Here is a 23,284-nt window from a genome sequence, read left to right as displayed (position 1 = left end):
TAATCCGTATGCAATGTGTTTTTAACATCATCTTTTACATACTATAATACTCTACGTAACTTAAAGGGAACCTGTCACCTGTTTTGGCCACTATAAGATGCAGCCACTGCCTTTTAGGGCTTATCTACTGCATTCTATACAGAGCAAAGTACTGCAGTGCGCAGGCGCTGGGCCTCTCTGACCTTTCCCGGCGCCTGCGCACTGCAGTACTTTGCTCTGCCCTCAACAGGACAGAGAAGTACGAATGTGCAGGAGCGAGATGCAGGGGAGCGATGAAGAAGCTGGAGGGCGGCATCTGAAGAAGATGGGAGGCGCCGGACCCAAACCAGCAACACCCATCGGACCGAACCGCCCCCCGGGTGAGTATAATAAAACTTATTTTTCTTCTTTTGCAGGTCAGATCAGGGGCTTATCTACAGCATTATAGAATGCTGTACATAAGACTTGAATGGCAGTGGCCGCAGCTAATATCGGCCAAAACATGTGACAGGTTTGCTTTAAAGCGATCTTGCAAAACCAATAAAGCAATCATATATAAAGAGAGAGATGTAGATAGATGAAATATGTTAAATCTATAATAGCTAGAATACATATCCTGCAGGTATATATAACTTTACAACCCCCCTACATACAGCTCTGGCAAAAATTAAGAGACCACTGCAAAATGTTCAGTTTGTCTGATTTTTCTCTTTATAGGTATATTTTTGAGTAAAATGTAAATTGTTCTTTTATTCTATAAACTACTGACAACATGTCTCCGAAGTTCCAAGCAATAAATTTTTTATTTATTTTCTGAAAATGAGAAATGGTGAAGATAACAAAAATGCATTACTTGCAAACCTCAAATAATGCAAAAAAAAAACCACATTCATAATCATTTAGAACCAACAATACTAATGTTTTAACTCAGGAAGAGTTCAGAAATCAATATTTTGTGGAATAACCATGATTTTTAATCACAGCTTTCGTGCATCTTGGCATGCTTTCCATCAGTCTTTTACACTGCTTTTGGGTGACCTTATGCCACTCCTGGTACAAAAATGTAAGCAGTTCTTCTTGTTTGAGGCTTGTGACAATCCATCTTCCTCTTGATTACATTCCAGAGGTTTTCATTAGGGTTCAGGTCTGGAGATTGGGCTGGCCATGAGAGGGATTTGATGTGGTGGTCCTTCATCCACACCTTGATTGACCTAGCTGTGTGGCATGGTGCATTGTCCTGCTGGAAAAAAAACAGTCGTCAGAGTTTAGAGAACATTGCCTGAGCAGAAGGAATCAACTGTTTTTCCAGGATAACCTTGCATGCGGCTTGATTCATATGTCCTTCGCAAAGATTAACCTGCCCAATTCCAGCCAATTCCCCCTCACAGGGAAAGTGTGGGGGGAGTGTTTTTTTTCCTCCAAAATAAAGTATATATATATTTTTTTTATTTCTGGGTTAGCAATGGGGGTATCTGATAGCCACTTCTCCATTACTATCAGGGCTTGATGCCAGCTGTGATTTTTACCAAATCACAGCTGACATCAGCCCCAAGCCCCACTACCATTTTCCAATGCGCCAGGGCAATCAGGACAAGTGAGGCAAAGCACCAGAATTGGTGAATCTAACTTCTGGGATACTGTGGGCTTGTTACATGGATCTTCCCAGACTGATAATAGAAGCCCACAGCTATCTGCTTTCCCTTGTCTGGTTATCAAAAATAGGGGGAACACCAAGTTGTTTTCATTATTAGGTTAAACAAATCTAAACAACACCCTTCAGTGCCACATTAAAGGGCCACTGTCACCCCCTCCAGCCGTTATAAACTAAAAGAGCCACCTTGTGCAGCAGTACTGCTGCATTCTAACAAGGTGGCTCTTTTAGTTTTAGGTTCAAGTATACCCCAAAAAACGCGATTTGATACTTAGCCATAATTGGTGTCTCTAGCCACATAGGCTGCTCCTCCCTCCGCAGCTCGAAACGCTCCTCTGCCGTCACTCATATCTTCTTGGTCTTTCTGCGCCGCCCCCTCAGCGCTGTTTACGTTTTCAAACCGGCGCCTGCGCTGTGTAGTACTGTTCTGCGCAGACGCAGTAAGCTCTGGCCGTCTGCCGTCCAAGCCAGGCTTTCACACTGCGCCTGCGTGGGCAGTGCGGCCCCCACCTTTGGAAATCGCGTTTTTTGGGGTATACTTGAACCTAAAACTAAAAGAGCCACCTTGTTAGACTGCAGCATTACTGCTGCACAAGGTGGCTCTTTTAGTTTATAACGGCTGGAGGGGGGTGACAGTGGCCCTTTAAAGGCAATAAAGAGAGCAAGTTTATTATATGTAGGGGGCTTGTGAAATTATATATCTGCAGGACAGCTATCTATATAGCATCTATCTATTCTGATGGTTAAGGCTGTGAATTTATGGTTCTTGGCTGATTACATTTTGTGGTTCCTTTGAGATGTATGCCTCTGTTTTATTCTCGCACCCACAGGCTTGCATTGGCGAGTCTCGTCAGTCCGACATACGCGTACAACCATAGCATGCTGCGATTTCTTTCTCAGTCTGATTAGAGCAGAGGAAAAATACACAGATCTGAGCTACATCATTGAAGAACATTGGTCCGGGCGCAATCTGATTTTTTTTTATTGGCTTGCACTCTTCCGATTCATATGCTCGTGTGACTCCGGCCATACACTGATAGCATCTGGTGGTAATGGTGTTATATCTAAACAAAACATTAAATCCATCATTATAAATAAGAAATGTATAAATAATATTCAATTGTGATGAATAATGATAAAATGAAAATTAAAAAAAAAAATTATATAGTAGGTTCACATCTACTATAGGGAATAAGAATACAAAATTAAATCAATTTCAATCACTCCTATTTACCTGAAAACACAGAAATTAAAAATAAACATTTGTTATTGTTGTGTGTGATAAAGTCCAATCTATTAAGATATAAAATGACTTATCCAATGTTAAACAACATAAGGCTGTGTGCTCACCATCAGTTCTTGATGTTGCGGTGTGCGTTTCAAGACTATTGCTCGCCTTCCCAAAAAAAATTAAACAAAAATTACAGTTATGCACCTCAAAAAAGGGAGATTTTTTTTTTATTTTTTATTATAAAGTTCAGATTTTTTTGACCATTAAAATATAAAAACTGGATGGACGTCCATCCTGAACTGCCCTCCCACCTCTCCTCCTGCTCCCGTTCCCATCACTCAACTGAAACTGCCCTAACTAAAGTCACCAATGACCTACTAACTGCCAGGAACAAGCGACACTACTCTGTCCTCCTTCTCCTGTACCTGTCTTCTGCCTTCGACACTGTGGACCACTCCCTTCTGCTACAAATCTTCTCATCTCTTGGCATCACAGACTTGGCCCTTTCCTGGATCTCGTCATATCTGACAGACCGAACATTCAGTGTCTCCCTCCCCCACACCACCTCCTCACTTCGCTCCTTGTCAGTCAGTGTTCCTCAAGGCTCTGTTCTAGGACCCCTACTCTTCTCCATTTACACTTTCGGCCTGGGACAGCTCATAGAATCCCATGGTATGCAGTACCATCTCTATGCTGAGGACATGCAGATCTACCTATCCAGACCTCACCTCACCTCCTTACTCACCAAAATCCCGCACTGTCTGTCTGCTATTTCAGCCTTCTTTTCTGCTCGCTTTCTACAACTGAACATGGACAAAACAGAATTCATCATCTTTCCCCCATCTCACTCTACCACTCCACCAGACCTATCTATCAATGTCAATGGCTGCTCACTTTCCCCAGTCCCACACGCCCGGTGCCTCGGGGTGATCCTCGACTCTGCCCTCTCTTTCAAGCCACATATCCAAGCCCTTGCCTCCTCCTGCCGTCTTAAACTCAAAAATATTTCCCGGATCCGCGCATTCCTTGACCGCGACACCGCAAAAACGCTAGAGCATGCCCTTATCTCCCGCCTCGACTACTGCAACCTCCTACTCTCTGGACTCCCCTCTAGCACCACTCCAATCCATCCCACACTCTGCTGCCTGACTAATCTACCTGTCTCCCCGCTATTCCCCAGCCTCTCCCCTATGTCAAGCCCTTCACTGGCTTCCTATCGCCCAGAGACTCCAGTTCAAAACCATCACCATGACATACAAAGCCATCCACAACCTGTCTCCTCTATACATCTGTGACATGGTCTCCCGGTACCTACCAACACGCAACCTCCGATCCTCTCAAGACCTCCTTCTCTACTCCCCTCTCATCTCTTCTTCCCACAACCGCATCCAAGACTTCTCCCGTGCTGCCCCCATACTCTGGAACTCTCTACCCCAGCACATCAGACTCTCGCCTACCATAGAAACCTTCAAAAAGAACCTGAAGACTCACCTCTTCCGACAAGCCTACAGCCTGCAGTGACCTCAAAATCCTGAACCGCCGCACGACCAACTCTACCCTCTCTTAGGGTACTGTCACACAGTACCATTTTGATCGCTACGACGGTACGATTTGTGACGTTCTAGCGATATCGTTACGATATCGCAGTGTCTGACACGCAGCAGCGATCAGGGATCCTGCTGAGAATCGTACGTCGTAGCAGATCGTTTGGAACTTTCTTTCGTCGCTTGATCACCCGCTGACATCGCTGGATCGTTGTGTGTGACAGCGATCCAGCGATGTGTTCGCTTGTAACCAGGGTAAACATCGGGTAACTAAGCGCAGGGCCGCGCTTAGTAACCCGATGTTTACCCTGGTTACCAGCGTAAATGTAAAAAAAACAAACAGTACATACTTACATTCCGGTGTCTGTCCTCCGGCGTCTCAGCTTCTCTGCAGTGTGAGCGCCGGCCAGCCGGAAAGCGAGCACAGCGGTGACGTCTGACGTCACCACTCTGCTTTCCGGCTATGGTGCTTACACAGTGGAGAGAAGCAGAACGCCGGGGGACAGACACCGGAATGTAAGTATGTACTGTTTGTTTTTTTTACGTTTACGCTGGTAACCAGGGTAAACATCGGGTTACTAAGCGCGGCCCTGCGCTTAGTTACCCGATGTTTACCCTGGTTACCCGGGGACTTCGGCATCGCTCCAGCGCCGTGATTGCACCGTGTGACCGCAGTCTACGACGTTGGAGCGATAATCATACGATCGCTGCGACGTCACGGATCGTGCCGTCGTAGCGATTAAAATGGTACTGTGTGATGGTACCCTTAGTGTATCCTCACCCATCCCCTGCAGACTGTGAGCCCTCACGGGCAGGGTCCTCCCTCCCTCTGTACCTGTGTGCCTTGTTTTTTGCTCATGTTTAATGTAGTTGTCTATATTTGCCCCATATTCACATGTAAAGCACCATGGAATAAATGGCGCTATAAAAATGTATAATAATAATAATAAAAACAATCCTATATGTTTGAATATGGAAATAATCGTACTGACGTGAAGAATCATAATCCCAGGTCAATCACATTGTACAAGGAATGTTGTGGAAATAAAACTGAAAACAATACAGATTAAGTTGCAGAATGTCCTGAAGCTCCACAGGCACATGGAAGGGCCAGTATCTGGTGCAGAAATGTCTGGTTGCCGGGACTGGTCCTCTGCTGTCAGCACCACTGGGAGTTCTGCTCTGGAGGCAGACATGGAGCCTGCAGCCGATCTCAGTGACTGAGGAGTGCACGCTAGCTCAGGCTTTGTGGTGCAGATGGCAGCAGTGTTTCCTCCTCCTCCCCCTCCCTCTCTGCTCTGGCGGAAGTGAGCGCAGCTCCGGCGATCATAGTGCAGGACGGTGATGTCCGGAGCGCACGGCCAGAGCAGGATCCCGCACTGCTCATCCCCCCGCCCCCTGCACAGTCAGGAAACCCACTGCACACTGATAACATGTGACGCCCGGCCAGGGAGACCACACCACCACACATGGAGGGGAGCCCCAGCCACATACTACACCTCAGCGACCCGATCACACGGCTATGGAGTGGAGGAGAGGCGATCAGCTGCTGCGCAGGACGGGATAAATAAGCGGCAGGCACAGGGGGGTGTGTCTGGTAAACTTGCCCCGGTGTCCCCGCAGGACTGAGCCTCTGCCGCCACTGACCGACCGCGCTCTGGGCTGGAGAGTCGGGCAGCTCCGCCCGGGGACATGCTGCACGGCTGAGCCCTCTCCGCCCGCCGCCGTGCCCCGCTCCCCATGGACATGGCTTCGTTCCCGGAGTCCGACTTCCAGCAGTGCCCGCTGTGTCAGGAGATGTGCGTGTCCTCTGCCCCCATCTCCTCGTCCAGCTCGTCCTCCTCCTCGTCACAAGCGTCCAGCAGCGGCGGCGGCAGCAGCGGGGGCGGCAGCTGCAGCCTGGGCTCCGCTCCCCGCAGGCTGCACGTCTTGCCTTGTCTCCATGCTTTCTGCAGGCAGTGCCTGGAGGGGCACCGGAGCCCCGGGGACTCTCTGCAGCTGCACTGCCCGGTGTGTGACCACAAGGTGCTCATGTCTGAGGCCGGCATGGACGCGCTGCCCTCCTCCACCTTCCTTCACCTCAGCAACCTGCTGGATGCAGTAGTGGGAGCTGCTGCCGAGGAGCCGCAGAGCAACGGCAGCCGGGGCGGCGGCGGCGCCCGGAGACAGCAGCAGCAGCCGCGGCCCCGCTCCGCTTCGTGCTCGTCCTCCAGCCTCCTCCGCCGGGCGGCCCCCAGCCACCCCGAGCCGCGCTGCTCCTCCTGCGACGAGGGCAACGGTGCCAGCTGCCACTGCCTGGACTGCCAGGAGAACCTGTGCGACAACTGCCTGCGGGCGCACCAGCGAGTGCGGCTCACCAAGGACCACTTCATCGAGAGGTTCCCCGGGCCGGGCGGCAGGGCGGCCGGCGGCATCAGCGGCGCTGCCTCCCCCTGCAACTCCGCAGCCTCCAGCGCTGCCACTACCTCGTCCTCGTCTACCTCGTCGCCCTTCCCGGGCGCTGCTGCCTTCCCCATGCTGCCCGTGTACCCGGAGAGGCTGTCCTACTGCCAGCAGCACGATGAGGAGGTGAGTCCCGGAACTTTCCTACAGTTGTCTTTCCAACTGGTCCTCTTTGTAGATCACTGTTGTAGCATATAAAGAGTTAATTTATATTTCTATATTATATTTCTATATTAAAAGCTCCCTAGCTGATGCCAAATACACAGGCAGCTCCGGTTTATGGGCGCCAGCCATGTAAGGGGGTCTCACTGTTCATCGTGGTCAAAATCTCGAAATGGTGTCTGTTCTCCTCTGGACGCCCAATGTTAGGATGAATGGCTGTACTTCCATATCAATAGGCCAGCAATGATCTTCCATCTTCTCCCAGGAATACTGACCTTAAATCATCACTTTGGGATCTGACTTAATTTTTGGGGTTTCCTTATAGCTGTGATGCAATGTTTTAATTTTTCTCAGATTGAAATAACTTTATTTCCCTCATTGGATCCTTTCCCTTTAAATATTGACCTTTTGATTATGTGGGTCACTCATCTATAGAAGTAATGTTGGTGAGGAGGGGAGTTGTCCTCCTCTGGTATTGTGGCAGGGAGTTGTATTTGATAGTGTCCCCCCCCCACCTGCCCCTCTCTCATTTAGCCTTTCCTGATGGAGTAATTTATTCCGCATTGTTTGTGTGTGGCCCAGGCGAAACAGAATGTCTGTTCTGTAAACCCTAGAAAATAAATAAATCTCTCGCTCCCTGCCTTTCAGAATGATAACATTGGCGGCGGTCCCATGTACAGTCTGTATACAGTGGGCGTAAATCTAGTATTGCGTGGATGGCGTACGGGAGCACACTGCACGGATGCTGCGATTTCGTCCCATGTACCTGGATAAATAGTCTTTATTTATGAATGGTTTTGGCCCAGTGAAGGGTTAACAGTCCATCTATGCTTCTGTAAAAAAAAAGAGAACCTGGATAAGTGATTCTGATTTCTGTTATTAAACATGTAAAGGTTCGCATAGATGATAAAATAACACCGATTGTTCTTTATAGATCTCATCTTTGCTACATTCATAGTGGTGTAAAAACCATAAAAAAATCTCTTATATCAGGAATGAAAACGTAGTTTATAATGTTCACTGACCATTTATTAATAAATAATAATATATTATTATTATTATTATTATTTCCAAAATCTAATTAGTGATTTCCCACATTTGAAGTGTCAGATGTAAATTCCTTATCTGTGCATTTTCCTTATATAATACAATTTTCAATATTTAGTTCCAATGTTTCAGTTTACCTGCATTGCATAAATCAATATTTGCACATATATAGAACAGTCCTGACTTCTCTTTCTTCAATATTCGTGACATGTGACGTCCAGAAGCCTTATTCGTCCCCCCTTATTTGTGACCCCAGGCTTCATACGTCGCTGTGATGTTTAGATCGGTTTTGTATACACAAATAGAAGGGAAACAGTTGTATTTCCAGCTACTTACGGTGCCACCATCTCCGGCACATCTGTGCATTGTCTCTGTCCCCATTGAAGCTCACTATCTAATTGTCCTGTTGGATTAGGCTAAGAGGCAATTTTGTGAAATTACTTATTTTTTGAGTGTGGGAGGAAACCAGCATTTATAGGAAATGTGCACAAACACGGTGAAAACATACAGTCAGATTTAGTAGGGTAATGGTAATCTAAACTAATTTCTGTATGAAAATTCCTATCTTTAAATCCAGACTGTAGGTTAGGCCTCACGCTGCCATCTGTGAGACACATACGTCTTGTATTCATGTTTTTACGCAATCGAACATGTTCCGATTATAATCTGATGCTATTCACACGTCCAGGGTAATAATAAAACAAATAACAGGACATCTGTTTTTGACATCACAGATAAAAATTATGCATGCAAGCCTTTATAGGTCCATGAAAAATCCCTGACCGTGCACAGTCATCCGTGTGCAATCTGTGTGTTGTCCGTTTTTAATATTGTAATGTCTAGGGAAAGCTTTGCAATTTGTATTTCTTTTCCTACGAGAAAATCACTGGTGGAAAGAATTGAAAACTGATGAAAATCACTGTTTTGTGTACTAGACTTTGCACTGCAATATCTCACCCTGTGCAGGTTGATGTACCTATACAACTTATTTAGTGGGCACATGTATGGCCAGGACGGCTGACTGTAGGACATTGTGCTTAGATACAGAATCCTTGACGTTTATCCTTGATGTTTATATGGGGGTGGATACTCTGCAGATTGTCCTTCCGATTCTGCAGACTATTACTGTACCAATAAATTCTGCCTAAAAAAATCTATCTCTATATATTTTGTCTTCCCTGAATTTGACTCTTTGCGATGCATAGGGAGAGATCTGTATGAAATCCGCTCAATTTCCATTCCTGACCGATCAGCTAAGGGAGGAGTGATTCATGGATTCCCTGATAGTCATTGTATCCACTCCGCCTGTTAAACCAGTTTGAAGTCCCTTGTTTCAAACTTTTCTTCGCCATTTGTTACCCAAGTGCCCTTCAGCATTTCTGCCCCCATATTGTGACTCTCTAAAATGGAATTTCAATTGTTGTCCCACACCTTTTGGTTCTGCATTGGATTTAGGTGCAACTTGTATAACCTGTCCCTACTCTATGAATTTGTTTTATATATACAAATATCTAATATATAAAGTAATTACTTTGCTCAAACATGCTAAACAGCAAATCTGAAAATTAGCCAATTATCCTTTAAATAACAATACCAGAAGAGAGGCTCCTGTCCATATGAGTTTGAAATGGATGTAGGGTGAGTCACCCAATAAGTACAAACAACTGATTTTGAGCACCTTTATTACCACTAGTGAGTAAAGAAGCAATAGAAGTGGGTATATAAATAAAGAAAATGTAGCACAAAACACCCAAGCTAGACACATTAATAAAACTACTGCCAATATGAACTTTTATTTACTTTTTTTCCTATGTATGATTAACCTGTTAATCAGTGCGTCAGCTACAGAGGCAGTTGAAAATCTGATGGTAGTAAAACAAACTAGTCTCTTCTTGTTGAACGGAGTCCAGGGAAAACATCATTTGGGGTTAGGCTATGTTCACACCACAGTTTTGTCCTATATCTTTCTAGATATACCGTATATTACAAAAAACTTCCTGTATGAAAATAAAAAGCTGAAATTCTAAATGATACAAATAAGCACATGTTCATTTCTTTTAATATTCATGTGAAAATCGTGTGTGGAACTGCTGTTATTATATGTATAAAATGTATGTTTGCTGCTACGGTATTTAGCAAAAACATGAGAAACACGACAATAACTATAAAGTAGAATATGATGGCGCTTTAGAAGTAAACATAATAATTAAAAAGGAATGCAATGTTTCTATCCTTTACTTAACTTGATTTTTTTTTTTGGCTAGTAATGTCACACATGCCACTATTAATTCTGTTTGTGAAGGGATTAAACAATGAACTGACGAAGGAAGGGTGTGTTCACACGTGGCATAGTTCGCCTTGAAAAAAATCTGCTTGTCGTACATGCAGATTTAGGCTATGTGCACACGTTGCAGATTTTCCTGCGGATTTTTCTGCACTAAAAACCGCAGCTCTTGGCAGAAAACGCAGGTGCGTTTTTTTGTGCATTTTTGGTGCGTTTTTTGATGCGGTTTTCTCTGCAGATTGTCTGTGTGTTTGACACAAAGCTTGAACTGCAGTGGGGGGGGGGGGAAAAAAAAAAAGAAATGTCATTTCCTTGTCCAACCCTTTTCTTCTTCTTCCATCCTCCATTTTGGGAATAACACACCAAAATGAGTGGACGTATTTTGAACAGTGACAGCGCTCCGCAGAGTGCCGATCGTAGGCCAGATCGCAGCCCGCAGATCCAGCTCCGCACGCCACACCGGAAGCCTGGTTAGTAATGGAGAGGCGTCAATAAGACGCCCACCCATTATTAATCCTATTAAAAGGATAAAATAATATATATGGGGAACCCCAAAAAAATGACATGGGGTCCCCCTATATTTTTAGGCCAGAAAGGTTAGGTAGACAGCTGTGGGCCAATATTTGTGGCCCGGGAAGGGGTTAAAATACCCATGGCTGTTCCCAGGCCATGAATATTAAGCCCACAGCTGTCTGCGTAGCCTTTCTGGCTCTCAAATATAGGAAGAGCCCCCCCCAAAAAAAAGTGTTGGGGTCCCCCTATATTTTGAGGCCAGAAAGGCTACGCAGACAGCCGTGGGCTTATATTAATAGCCTAGGAAAGGGGCCATGGATATTTCCCCCCCCCCTGGCTACAAATAGAAGCCCGCAGCCGCCCCAGAAAAGGCGCATCTAAAAGATGCGCTGATTCCGGCACTTAGCCCCTCTCTTCCCACTCCCGTGTAGCGGTGGGATATGGGGTAATGAGGGATTAACCCCACCTTGCTATTGTAAGGTGGCATTAAGCCCGGTTAATAATGGAGAGGCGTCAATAAGACGCCTATCCATTATTAATCCTATGAAAGGGTTAAAAAAAACCCCCACACACTAGAAAAAATTATTTTAATGAAATAGACACCCACTTTTTGACCATTTTTTTTTATTTAACTCTCAATCCACCAGAAGACCCTCGACCTGAAAAAGAAGTAAAAAAAAATAAAGCAAATTCATACTCCCTGGCCCTGTCCGCAGAAATCCATCGAGGGTCCCACGAAGATCTGCCATGGAGAACAGACACATGCGGAGATGTGTCTGCTCTCCACGGCTGCAGCAACACACTGACAGGAGCTATGGCTCCTGTCGGTGTGTTACTGCGCATGCGCGAGAGTTTACCGGCGTTCATTGACCCCGGTACTCTCGGTGAGTATATACTCTATGTTGTATGTACTGTGTGTCATGTATGTTACGTGTATTGTATGTGTTATGTGTTACTTACAATTGTGCTAAGTCGCCGGACACAGGGACAACTCTCCCATCCTAATACCGGATGGGAGTAGTAATCCCATACGGCGACTTAGCACAATTGTATGTACCGTATGTATGTAAGTAAGTATCCATGATGACAGCCACACTCCGCCCACGCACTTCCTCCCGCTTCCCCGCACTTCCTGCTGCAGCGGTTTCTACACCCAAGACCGCAGAAAACCCGCAGATATTTTTTCATCTGCGGGTTTGACCCTCACAATGGAGGTCTATGGGTGCAGAACCGCTGCAGTTCCGCAGAAAGAAGTGACATGCTGCGGAATGTAAACCGCTGCGTTTCTGCGCGTTTTTTTCTGCAGCATGTGCACAGCGGTTTGCGGTTTCCATAGGTTTACATGTAATTGTAAATGCAATGGAAACTGCAGCGGACCCGCAGCGGCAAAATCGCTGCGGTTCCGCGGTAAAAACCGCAACCTGTGAACATGGCCTTAGAGGCCGCTTGCAATGCAAAGGATGACATTCACAGCTCGTCACCATCAAAATCAGCATGTAACATGTAGTTCTTTATGGTAGGTTTGTCTGTGGTATAAAACGCCATGTGGTTAATCTACCCTGAAGGGATGCTTATTACATATATCAGTGATGACAAATTAAATACATTTTCACACACAAAAAGTGAAAAAATTGATCATTTTATGTTTAAAAGCCAAAAAAATTCTAAAATGTAAAATTCCACCTGAATATGGCCATAAAGTAATGAACCTTGTATGGTGAAGACATCAGAGACCAGGAATATATTGGACTTGTTATGCAAGACTTTGCATGTTTTCTGATGTTTGTTCCTTTTATGTTACAGGTTTACCATTCTACTTGTTTGGAATCTGTATTTTACATTGTTTGCAAGATATTTTATTAATTGTGCAGTGAAATCCATGACATGCCTCAAGACGAATGGAGAAACAAAAATAGATGACTGATCTGAAATATAAACCATCTGTAGCGCTGGTCATAGATTTAACAAAACAAGTACATTTGTATAATTTAGCCAATAATGACAGAAATCTTTTTGTCTCCATGGCTCTGATGATCAAACAGAATACATTCACATTATATTTGATTAGTCGCATTTTATGTACATATTCTAACGTCTCTACCAAATTTATTTTAAATACGGTAGGTTAAGCGGTTAATGAACATTAATGTGTAAGACACTGAATTTAGTTCAACTTGGCGTATGCCAATTAAGATAATATAATTGGGGAGACTCGAGAACCTGTCATCAGGATCATCCATGTTAAACTAAAGGTATCGGCAGAATGGCTCTGTCATACTGATTTAGTGAAAAAATCTGCAGCCTAGTTTGTCATCATGATAAATTTCGGTTTCCTTGGTGCTTTGGGGTGGGACTGTGGGTAGGGTCTTTGGCTTGGAGAGCTCAGTCTCTGTTACATTCATCGTCATGCATTTGTATACATTTATGGGCGGGTGCCGTCTTAGCTATGAGCGATGCTCTCGCTGGTGGTGGTCTTCATGACAATGGCGCCAGCGCATATTGATCTCTGGCGGTCTTCACTGGCGGTCTTCAGGAAAATGGCATCAGAGGTGGCGCATACCCAGAATGAGATCTGATTGTCATAAATATCATTTTGCATCTGTATTAAAAAAAAGTATATGCATGCATACATACCACTTTACTTTTTTTTTTTTTTTTTTTTAATACATATGCAAAACAATGTTTATGACAATCCGAGATGTCCATACACATACATACTGCGGTTGTTGTTTAAAGGGAACCTGTCACACACCCCCCCCCCCCCCCCCCAGGCGGTTTTAATTAAGAGTCACCGTGGCTCTTTTTAGTTGGGGACCCTTCCAATGCTGAAATATTCATTTTTATAATTTGCCCCTCATACCTGTAGTCTGTCCAGGGGGCATGTCTGACCCCCCCGGACACAAACTCCTCCGAGCGCTGCCTCCTCTGCAGTCATTAATGTCCCTGGCGCCTGTGCTGTAAGTTGTTGTGTGTTGTTTTTTGTTTGTTTGTTTTCTTCGGACATGCGCAGTTTGTGCTGCCCTTCGGCCCCCATCACATGATGGGAACTTACAGCGCAGGTGTCGGGGACGTTAATAACTGCAGAGGAGGCGGCGCACGGAGGGATGGCTGGGAGGCGTTTGTGTCCGGGGGGGGGAAAGACATGCCTCCCGGACAGACTACAGGTATGAGGGGCAAATTATAAAAATGAATATTTCAGTGTTGGAAGGGTCCCCAACTAAAAGGGCTACCTTCACAGAATGCAGCATTAGTGCTGCACAAGGTGGCTATTTTTAGTTAAAAATGCCGGGGGGGGGGGGGGGGGAGGGAGACAGGTCCCCTTTAAGTCCATCTTTTCATGTTTGAATCAGTTCTCTGCACAAATTTTCATTTGTGGCTTCCATGTACACTATTTCAAATTGTATAAAAGAAAAATTAGCGTGAACATGATCGTAAATGTTTGTAATATCGCACAAAAATAATTTTGGGGCAGTCAGTGACATCCGATTCCTATTTTGTAGCCATGGTCTGGGTCCGATTCACACAGAGCTGCTGCTGTTTAGAACTTCAAAAACTCTGGAGGAAAAAAATTGCAAAAAAACATATCCACGCATTACAGGAAGTGACAGCACACACAAATTATTTAGATACCCTAAATAACACCACTTATAACTGTTCCTACTGCCTTGGTGTTACTTGCTGGTAGAGAAACCCTGGACTAGTGATCCAACAAACCAAACTTACGTTTAGCCACAAAAAGCTTCTTCCAGGGATTGTGGGGCACTGGTAAGGGAAGCTATTTAAATTACCATGCACCAATTTATATTTTTCTCCCTCTTAACCCATGTTATTGCATGTACATAATTGTCTGGGGTCCGGTGATTTCGGCACCATGTGCTCACATAACCTCAGCAGCTGCTGATATGCTGCAGTGCTTGGGTGACATGGCAATATCATATGAGGACTGGCTCACACAGCGGCCATGTATCTGAGCTATCACCCATCACAGAGGTAAATATTGTTTTTTATTTTTCCTAGGGCACTTTAGATTTTAAGGCCACACTCACATGTTGAGTATTTGAGGTTTTTTTACCTCAGTATTTGTAAGCCAAAACCAGGAGTGGAACAATCTAGGGCGGGGGTCCCCAACCTGTAGCTCTGGAGCCACATGTGGCTCGCGGCCCCAGGAATTGTGGCTCTTGACTGTCTGCCAGCTTAGTGCATTAGCTCCAGGTCTAACAAATGGCTATGGAGAGTACATCTCAAAATGGTTAATTTTTGAGTAGCCCTGCACAGTAGAGCAGATTTGGATGCTCATTTACTGGTCTTAGGGGTTTAGAGATGTTTTAGGTATGGTACACTGGAGGATGATACTACCTGTTAAAGGAGGTTCTTGAAGCTGGATGCGACAGTGTGTTAGGCTACTTTCACACACCAGGTTTTTTGCATCAGGCACAATCCGGCGAATGGAAAAAACTGATCCAGCGCAATTGTGAAAAACTGATGCAATGGATCCGTTTTTTGACGAATCCGACTAGCATATCCAGATAATTGGATAAAAAAAAAAATTGGAGTATGCACAGTTTGAAAAACCGGAATCCGGCGCTGGAATCTGTCATTTTCCGGATCCGGCTCTCATAGGCTTCCATTCTATTAAACAGCCGGTGCTTCCGGCTTTTTCGCCAAAAACAAAAAAAGTTGCTATGAATGTTTTTCTCCGGAAACGGCAGATTTGCCGGATCCGGCGAAAACCGGACGAAACGCAAGGTCATCCGGCACTAATACAAGTCTATGGGAAAAAAAAACGGATCCGGCGGGAACATTCGCCGGATCCGTTTTTTGAAAATTAGCCGGGTTGAGCCTGACGGCGAAATCCTGATGTGTGAAAGTAGCCTTAGGAGTCCTTGATGGGAGAATACGGAATTGGGGCATTGTGGGAACCCCTGGATTTCAGTGTACTGCTTTGAGGGCAGGATGTTGCTCGTGACCCCCTTTGAGCTGAATGTGGCTCGCGACCCTCTCTGTGCTGAATGTGGCTCTCAAGGTACCTTCACACGAAACGACTTTGTAACGATATCGCTAGCGATCCGTGACGTTGCAGCGTCCTGGCTAGCGATATCGTTTCGTTTGACACGCAGCAGCGATCAGGATCCTGCTGTGATGTCGCTGGTCGCTGAATAAAGTCCAGAACTTTATTTGGTCGTCCGATCGCCGTGTATCGTTGTGTTTGACAGCAAAAGCAACGATACCAGCGATGTTTTACACTGGTAACCAGGGTAAACATCGGGTTACCAAGCGCAGGGCCGCGCTTAGTAACCCGATGTTTACCCTGGTTACCAGCGTAAAAGTAAAAAAAACAAACAGTACATGCTCACCTGCGCGTCCCCCAGCGTCTGCTTCCTGACACTTACTGAGCGCCGGCCCTAAAGTGAAAGTGAAAGCACAGCGGTGACGTCACCGCTCTGCTGTTAGAGCCGGAGCTCAGTCAGTGTCAGGAAGCAGACGCTGGGGGACGCGCAGGTGAGCATGTACTGTTTTTTTTTTTTTTACTTTTACGCTGGTAACCAGGGTAAACATCGGGTTACTAAGCGCGGCCCTGCGCTTAGCAACCCGATGTTTACCCTGGTTACCCGGGGACCTCGGCATCGTTGGTCGCTGGAGAGCGGACTGTGTGACAGCTCCCCAGCGATCAAACAGCGACGCTGCAGCGATCGGCATCGTTGTCGCTATCGCTGCAGCGTCGCTTCGTGTGAAGGTACCTTCAAGGTCAAAAAGGTTGGGGACCGCTTATCTAGGGAAAAGTATAATAGAAACACGTCACCACTTCGGTATTTATCACTCACTCCTGGTTTTGGCTTACAAATACTGAAGGTAAAATATTGACCAAATACTCAACATGTGCACGTGGCCTAAAGAGTTTTGTCCAGTAGTGGACAACACCTTTAAATCACTCATCTAGGCTGTGGTCCCCTGCGTCTGATTACAGTATCTTCACAATGGCCAGGAGTTGCCTCACATGTTCTATCCACCCCCATATAATGACTAGTAGTGAATAGTCGCATGCATGTGAGATCTCCAAATCTTGCACATCATGGTGGCACGTAAAGGCAGTGTTGGAGCTACACTTTAACATGAATCTTGATGTTGCTTCTGGCTGTAGTCAGGGCAGTAGGATAAGGATCTCGCACGTCTCCTTCATAATTGTTTTACTAGAAAGGAGTTAAAAGATGGCATCTAAATGGTGGTTCCTTACAGCACTGAATTACTGGCATTCTCAACACAGATTTCAGACTGCAATAAAACATGAACATCAAAAACCATTGAATATTCGAGCAGACATGTGGTAATGAGTCAGTGTCGCGTTTCTTAGCGTTGAGCTCTATCATTCATTTCAGACTGTTTTGTGGTCGCGGAATAATATACGCTGAGATTCCAGTGTCAGTCAAGTAGTTACGAAATTATGATTTATGATCTGGAGTGATTAAGGATGTGATCACTTAACATCTTACTTCATTCTTATTTCTGACTATAATGGATATGTCACCAGACAGATGGCTTGGGCTACCTCGCCATTTTCTTGCATTTTCTAGGAAAATCATGAACATGATGTAAACTTCAACTAAAATGTAGCGACATTTCTGTCTCGGTAGGAATGTATTCAGTAGTCACACAGTCTAGTGTGTGTGGTTTTAGAGAGGGCAAACTTTAAAAGGGGTTGTCTACCATTGATTTTAATGACTAATCCTTAGGATATCTCATCAATGTCAGATCACCCGGCACCCCACCAGTCAGCTGTTTTAAGCTCCCACAGTGGCTGGATGTGAACAGTACGGTGTGCTTCTGTTCAGGGTAGTGACCATCGCCCATTCCATCGAATAGAAGCTGAACTGCAGTTCTTGCTAATGTCACTACACCATGAGCTGAGTTCTTTCAGCTCATTCACTGGTTTACATCCGCCTGGCGGCAAAGCTGAAACACTGCTGATTGGTAGGGATCCGACACACCTAACAATCTGAAGGATAGATATCAATATCATAAGTCTGGACAACCACTTTATGGCCCTCCTACGTTAGAGAAAATTTGTATGGGGACCTCTAAACTCTCCCCTGACATTTGGAAAAACTACACAATCGTTCATCAGAAAGTTATCTTAAGTGTACGAGTACAGTATCCAAACTTATCACAGCAGTTCACACTGGATTATACATTTGGCATATTTGTAGACTTTTGTCTAACTTTAAACCACTTAATGGTTAAAGTGGTTGTCCATTTAGACTGAACCACTGTGTTGCGGACATGATTTTATGGCACTTAGTAATATATAAGAATTGCTCCAAGTTCCTGCAACCTTCTTCAGACTTGTCAAGCTCTCCTGACCACAAAATGGCAATTGATGAAGCAGCATGTGACCAGACCTGTCCAGCAGCCTCCCCCAATTGATGAGCATGCATATGATAATTTCTTGTGCCATCTATTGGAAGTTTCAGTTCTACAAGTCTCCTCATACTGGCATGCCAGATCTGGAAAAACCTTAGGTCTTGATCCCAGTCTTAGCCTCTCACCCAGCCAAATTAGATCTCATACTTTGCACTGAAGAGGGGCAATATTCCAAAACACTGTGTCTATAAATTTGAGATTCTGTTTTACTTTTTATCCGAAGTCCTATTTCATGGCTTGTTAAAGGGTTGATAATGACTTGTAGGATTGCTGCTTCTAATAGGTAGCACTGGAGTTCAAGTCCTCTTCTCTAAAGAGGTAATTTTCATATGGCAAAGCGGTCTTTCATTTGGGGGTGCCAGAGTGCTTCATGTGCTCATCAATTGCCTTTTGAGATCATTTGATTAGTTTCAAAATTGCCCTATGGTTGTCCTAAAAATAAAAGATAAGGGTTGTGGGGGAGGGGTAACAATCATCTACTAGATGCTGGCATTTGTGGTCGTGGCTTCCTATTATAGTAGGGGGTGGGTTAAGGGGGTAAAGCGACTATTTGTCTGCAGAGTTCACGTTCTGTCCCTACTGCTGCAGTAGAGGGGTGGTTGGGGTTAAGAGGCGTGGAGGTTTTTGTTTTTTTTCCATCTGACTATGGGTCAATTTTTAAGCTATTTAAATGTAGTGGACAGCCCTTTTTTAAACTTCTATCTTTTTAGATATGCACTCAATGTAGATATGCACTCAATGTAGATGTTATCAGGGGTTTAAGTCCTGTCAATAAGGATGAAACAAAGGTAAACAAATGCCAAAAGGGCCTCCATGATAGGTGTGTTTTCTGACCTGATATCACCATTTTGTTAATTAATGAATTGCTAAAATCCTTGATGTTGGGAATTCATCTGTAGGCTCCCTCCCTTTCAAGACCTTAAAAAGCCAGGAATAGTCCTCATTGTTGTGATAGTCGGCACCAGTGTGTCTGTTTTCCAAACATTCCCTGAGCAGTGTCTCTGCATTTAGAGTAATGAGCTCAAACTCCATTGTCCTAAGTCAATAAATTCCTTCAGGGTTCTATTTCCTTGGGGTAATTAAACAAGACTTCAAAGATGTGAAGATTTTTAACCTTCTAAGGACCAGGGCAGTTGTACAAATTCCTGGACTCTGTGTCACATGCCATTTATGGTGGTAATCCAGTCAAAGGGTGGCCCGGACCTTATCAATCCATGTATAGGAGAGAGGGGGGGAAAAGAGTGAATACCCTAGGAAGAGTGCTTCGTTCAAAAGTAAGTTTGCACCAAAATCCTAAGAATAAAGTATGGGTCATTCCATATCAAGTGATCCAAATATGAATATATATATATATTTTTTTTACCTGGCGTCTTTAGATTTTTATTTATTTATTATTTTTTTATGAAGTACAACTTTAGTTACCGTAATTACAAATTAAAAGTTTTTTTTTTTCTTTTTTTTTTTTTTTTTTTTCATCAGTTATTTTTACAGACTTCTAAAGTTTTGAAAGTGCGGATTTTGGCCTGGTATGGCTTTACATTTATCATGTCTCGGGCTAGAATGAAGATAGAGGTGCGAGAGGCATCATTTTTCTCAAAACGGTATCGGCTTTAATTTGGTATGTCAAAAGACTGTTTCTTTATATTTTGTTTTGGAGAAATCAAATTCAAAATTGATGCGCAATTGTGGGGAAAAAAAAAAACGTATGTTTTAAAATTGTGAAAAAAATGCATGTTACTTGTGTTCTTGATTATATTTGTACAGGGATTCAACTTGGGACCTATCAGATGATTTTTTTTTTTTTTTTTCCTTAAGCCTTGAATCATCTGATTTTGTTTGTGAGTTTCTTCTTTTTCTTTTAAAATTACAACTTATTGAATTAAACATTTATATGTAACAATAAACACAAATAACAAATACTGAAGTGCCAGAATAAATGCATCTTGATCATCATAACGCAACTTGCTCAGCACTTTAAACCTGAATGCATTGAACAAGCCAAAAAAGTGATCATATACTCAAATGTGATTTTCTAAATGGTCTCATCCTAATTATGTTAAAAACAAGATTAAAAGAACCAATATTTTTACCACCTATTTTATACATGTAACAATTTTATTTTCTATTATATCACTAAACATGTCATTTATGAAGTGTTTAAGAATAGTACAGTAGTTAAATCCTCGTTCTATAAAATATGAACTAATCAAACAATTTGTAGTAGGTTTTTAAACTGGCCTGTTATCATCAATGTGTCCTTTCTAGTGGGTGAAATGTAATCTGGTCCATAAGCGCTCACTAGCAATGGCCGTTTCATTCTGTGTCAGAGTATGTGCGGCTGTCATGGCGCTCGGCTCCACCTGAGTTAATATCTGATTTTTGTTAATTTTTAAAATGTCTGGTTTTCTTGGATACACAAAGGTTGGCGCTGGACCAGAAGGTGCAAAAGTCACTTCTACTTCTTCATTTTCACAATCTTTGGAGAGTACAGTAGCTGCCACCAGCGCCGATCATATTCACAGGTCACATCACCAGTTATGTCATCCATTGCCGATCTTGTGCCGCCTTCTACCACTTCATGGACGTCACTGTCTTTGAATGAAGAAATCCTTGTTTTTATTTCTCTTTCCCTACATGGGATGACAGTCCGGTATTGCTGAGTCCCTTTGATGGGTTCTGCTTCCTGTAACCGATGTTTTCACAAACTCTCTTCCTCGTCGTAGTCCTTGTTTGTACAATACATGAACTGGATGTTAAGAATATTTATTCACTCCATTTGAAAAGTTGCCTGGGTGTTAAGATTTGGCGTGAATATGGCATCTGGAGGCGCGAGCTGCCGGCCTGTCATCTGCTCTGCATTCACTGTCTACCCCTGGTCATTCTCAGGTGGAGCCCTAACAAAGCTTTCTCCTCTGTCCTCTCCTGCTTCTAAGGCTACTCTCACTCTTGCGTCGTGTGACATCCATCGCAATGCGTTGTTTTGGGGGAAAAAACGGATCCTGCAAATGTGCCCACAGGATGCATTTTTTTTGCCCATATACTTGTATTGCTGATGGATCGCGACGTATGGCCATACGTCGTGCACTGGATGCGTCGTGTTTTTGCGAACCGTCAGCACGAAAAAACATTCAAGGGAATGTTTTTTTCGTACGTCGCGTCCGCCATTTCCTACCGCGCATGTGTGGCCGGAACTCCGCCCCATCCTCCCCGGACTTTAGAATGGGCAGCGGATGCGTTGAAAAGCTGCATCCGCTGCCCACGTCGTGCCAAATTTTCACAACGTGCGTCGGTACGTCGCGCCGATGCTTAGCGACGGACCCGTACCAACACAAGTGTGAAAGAAGCCTAAGCTGTAACATAATATAGTAATATCTAAAAAAAAAACATGGATTATTTGGTAAATACAGACCCCACACTTTTAGACAACAGTCTGAACAGATCTGAAATCAAGATTTTCGAATTGACACTGTAAGGGTATGTGTCCACGTTCAGGATTGCATCTGGATTTTATGCAGGTAAAATCCTGTCCAAATCTGCACCTGAGGTCACTGGCAGGTCACCTGCGCTGTCCTTGCGTTTCTGCAGTGTAAGGAAATGCTGCGTTCTTAAAAGACGCGCCGCATGTCCGTTTTTGCTGGTCTGCTGCATGTGTCTTTTAATGCATAGTGGAGACGGGATTTCATTAAATCCCCTCCACTATGCTGTAACATCTGGACGCTGCGTTTTGTTTACACAGGACGATGCACTGCTGAGAACGATCTTCTATGTTGCATAAAAGATCATTTCACCTAATAAGCATTTCACTCGTTTTTCAGGGTGATCGACAGCCTGTTTACATGGTACTGTAATCAAGATATTAGCGTTTTTAACACTCGTTCATGATTATCTCAGTGTAATTGCACTTTAATGGAGGTACTCTGCCACACCTCCTATAGACTGGTTTAGAGCTGTACATGGCAGAAAGCAGCCATGTTTTTCTACTTCTGATTAACCCTATATAATGATTATAAGGCTAGGGTTACCCGGTGCATGGTTGCATTTAATTTCCTCTGGCGCCACATTGTGCCATGCCGCATCTACAACACTCACTAATGTCTTGGATTGTCAGTCTCCGCTCGCCAGTCACACACCTCACTTGCCATAGACTTTAATATAAGTCTCGCATGACACTTTCTTGCATGTGATTTGGCTGTTTAATTTACAGCAAAATCAAATCTTAAACTAGACACACGACAATAAGTAGCAAACGAGGTGCACGAGTGTCAGGTCGTGTGCTTGTCTGACAAGTTGTCGCCCTGTTGTCCCAGGCTACTTGTTGCATCCACTGGATCTGCTTTAACTGTGAGCATAACATTATGTAATTTATGCTTTTATATAACGTTTGACGGTGACACACATCATATACAATGTTATGTAATTTTGTTGCACAAGTCGTTTTTGACAGCCTTGTAAACAGATCTGTTATATGAGCGCTATGAAAAATTACTGTCTTCTCGGCCTCAATCAGTGGACATTGTGTAATGTTGATAATATATGATATAACTGTTCACCAAAATGGCTTTTTTTTAAATATTTGGTCAACTGTTTGGAAATTATACACAGATAATGACAAGCTGCCAAATATGTAATCTGTTGAATATTTTTTTTTTGTTTTATTTGCCTTCTGACAATACAAGCTCTCGGCACAATCCCACTTTGTTGGTTTTACACTCTGACTCTGTACGCTGATCTGCCAGCTTCATCTGGTCATTAGTAATGGGTCAGTTCATTCATAGGAATAATCCGATGTACCATCGATCAACTGCATGCTGGCCGATCATAGCCCTGTGTGTATGGCCAGCCTAAGAAATCAATGCATCATTGCAGTGAAAGGAGCAGAAATTCTTCTTTCAAATTCTTTCAATTTTAATTTGCCTTCTTATCACTTAGGCTTGGAGCTTGACAAACACAGACCTACAAATGGACTATGATCGTGTGTAAATGGTCCATGCCCATATACTGAGCATGTCTGTAGA

The 23,284-nt window shown here is 44.0% G+C and overlaps 1 protein-coding gene and 1 long non-coding RNA gene across 7 annotated transcripts in view; one reads left to right on the top strand and one right to left on the bottom strand.

Annotated features, from left to right (window-relative positions):
* Window positions 1–637: 637 nt before the first annotated feature.
* Window positions 638–6,787, bottom strand: LOC143781970 (uncharacterized). 6 transcript variants are annotated; one of them, XR_013216846.1, is made up of 4 exons: window positions 6,339–6,474; window positions 2,981–3,026; window positions 2,409–2,694; window positions 638–1,219 (listed from the first exon to the last, which is right to left on the bottom strand). It is a non-coding gene; the product is annotated as an uncharacterized LOC143781970 (long non-coding RNA). The 6 variants fall into 6 exon arrangements; XR_013216848.1 differs by lacking the exon at window positions 6,339–6,474 and adding an exon at window positions 6,763–6,787 and having other exon boundaries at window positions 2,409–3,026; XR_013216845.1 differs by having other exon boundaries at window positions 2,409–3,026.
* The window catches only part of TRIM71 (tripartite motif containing 71), a 76,689-nt gene continuing 59,550 nt past the window's right edge, over window positions 6,146–23,284 (top strand). Inside the window, exon 1 of the mRNA XM_077268979.1 lies at window positions 6,146–6,973. Within this exon, the coding sequence (XP_077125094.1) occupies window positions 6,146–6,973 (828 nt within the window). The remainder of the gene's footprint in view (window positions 6,974–23,284) is intronic.

Source organism: Ranitomeya variabilis, chromosome 6, assembly GCF_051348905.1.
Source record: "Ranitomeya variabilis isolate aRanVar5 chromosome 6, aRanVar5.hap1, whole genome shotgun sequence".
Lineage (NCBI taxonomy): Eukaryota > Metazoa > Chordata > Amphibia > Anura > Dendrobatidae > Ranitomeya > Ranitomeya variabilis.
Note: the sequence above shows the minus strand (reverse complement) of the source record. Positions and strands in the feature narration are given on the sequence as shown.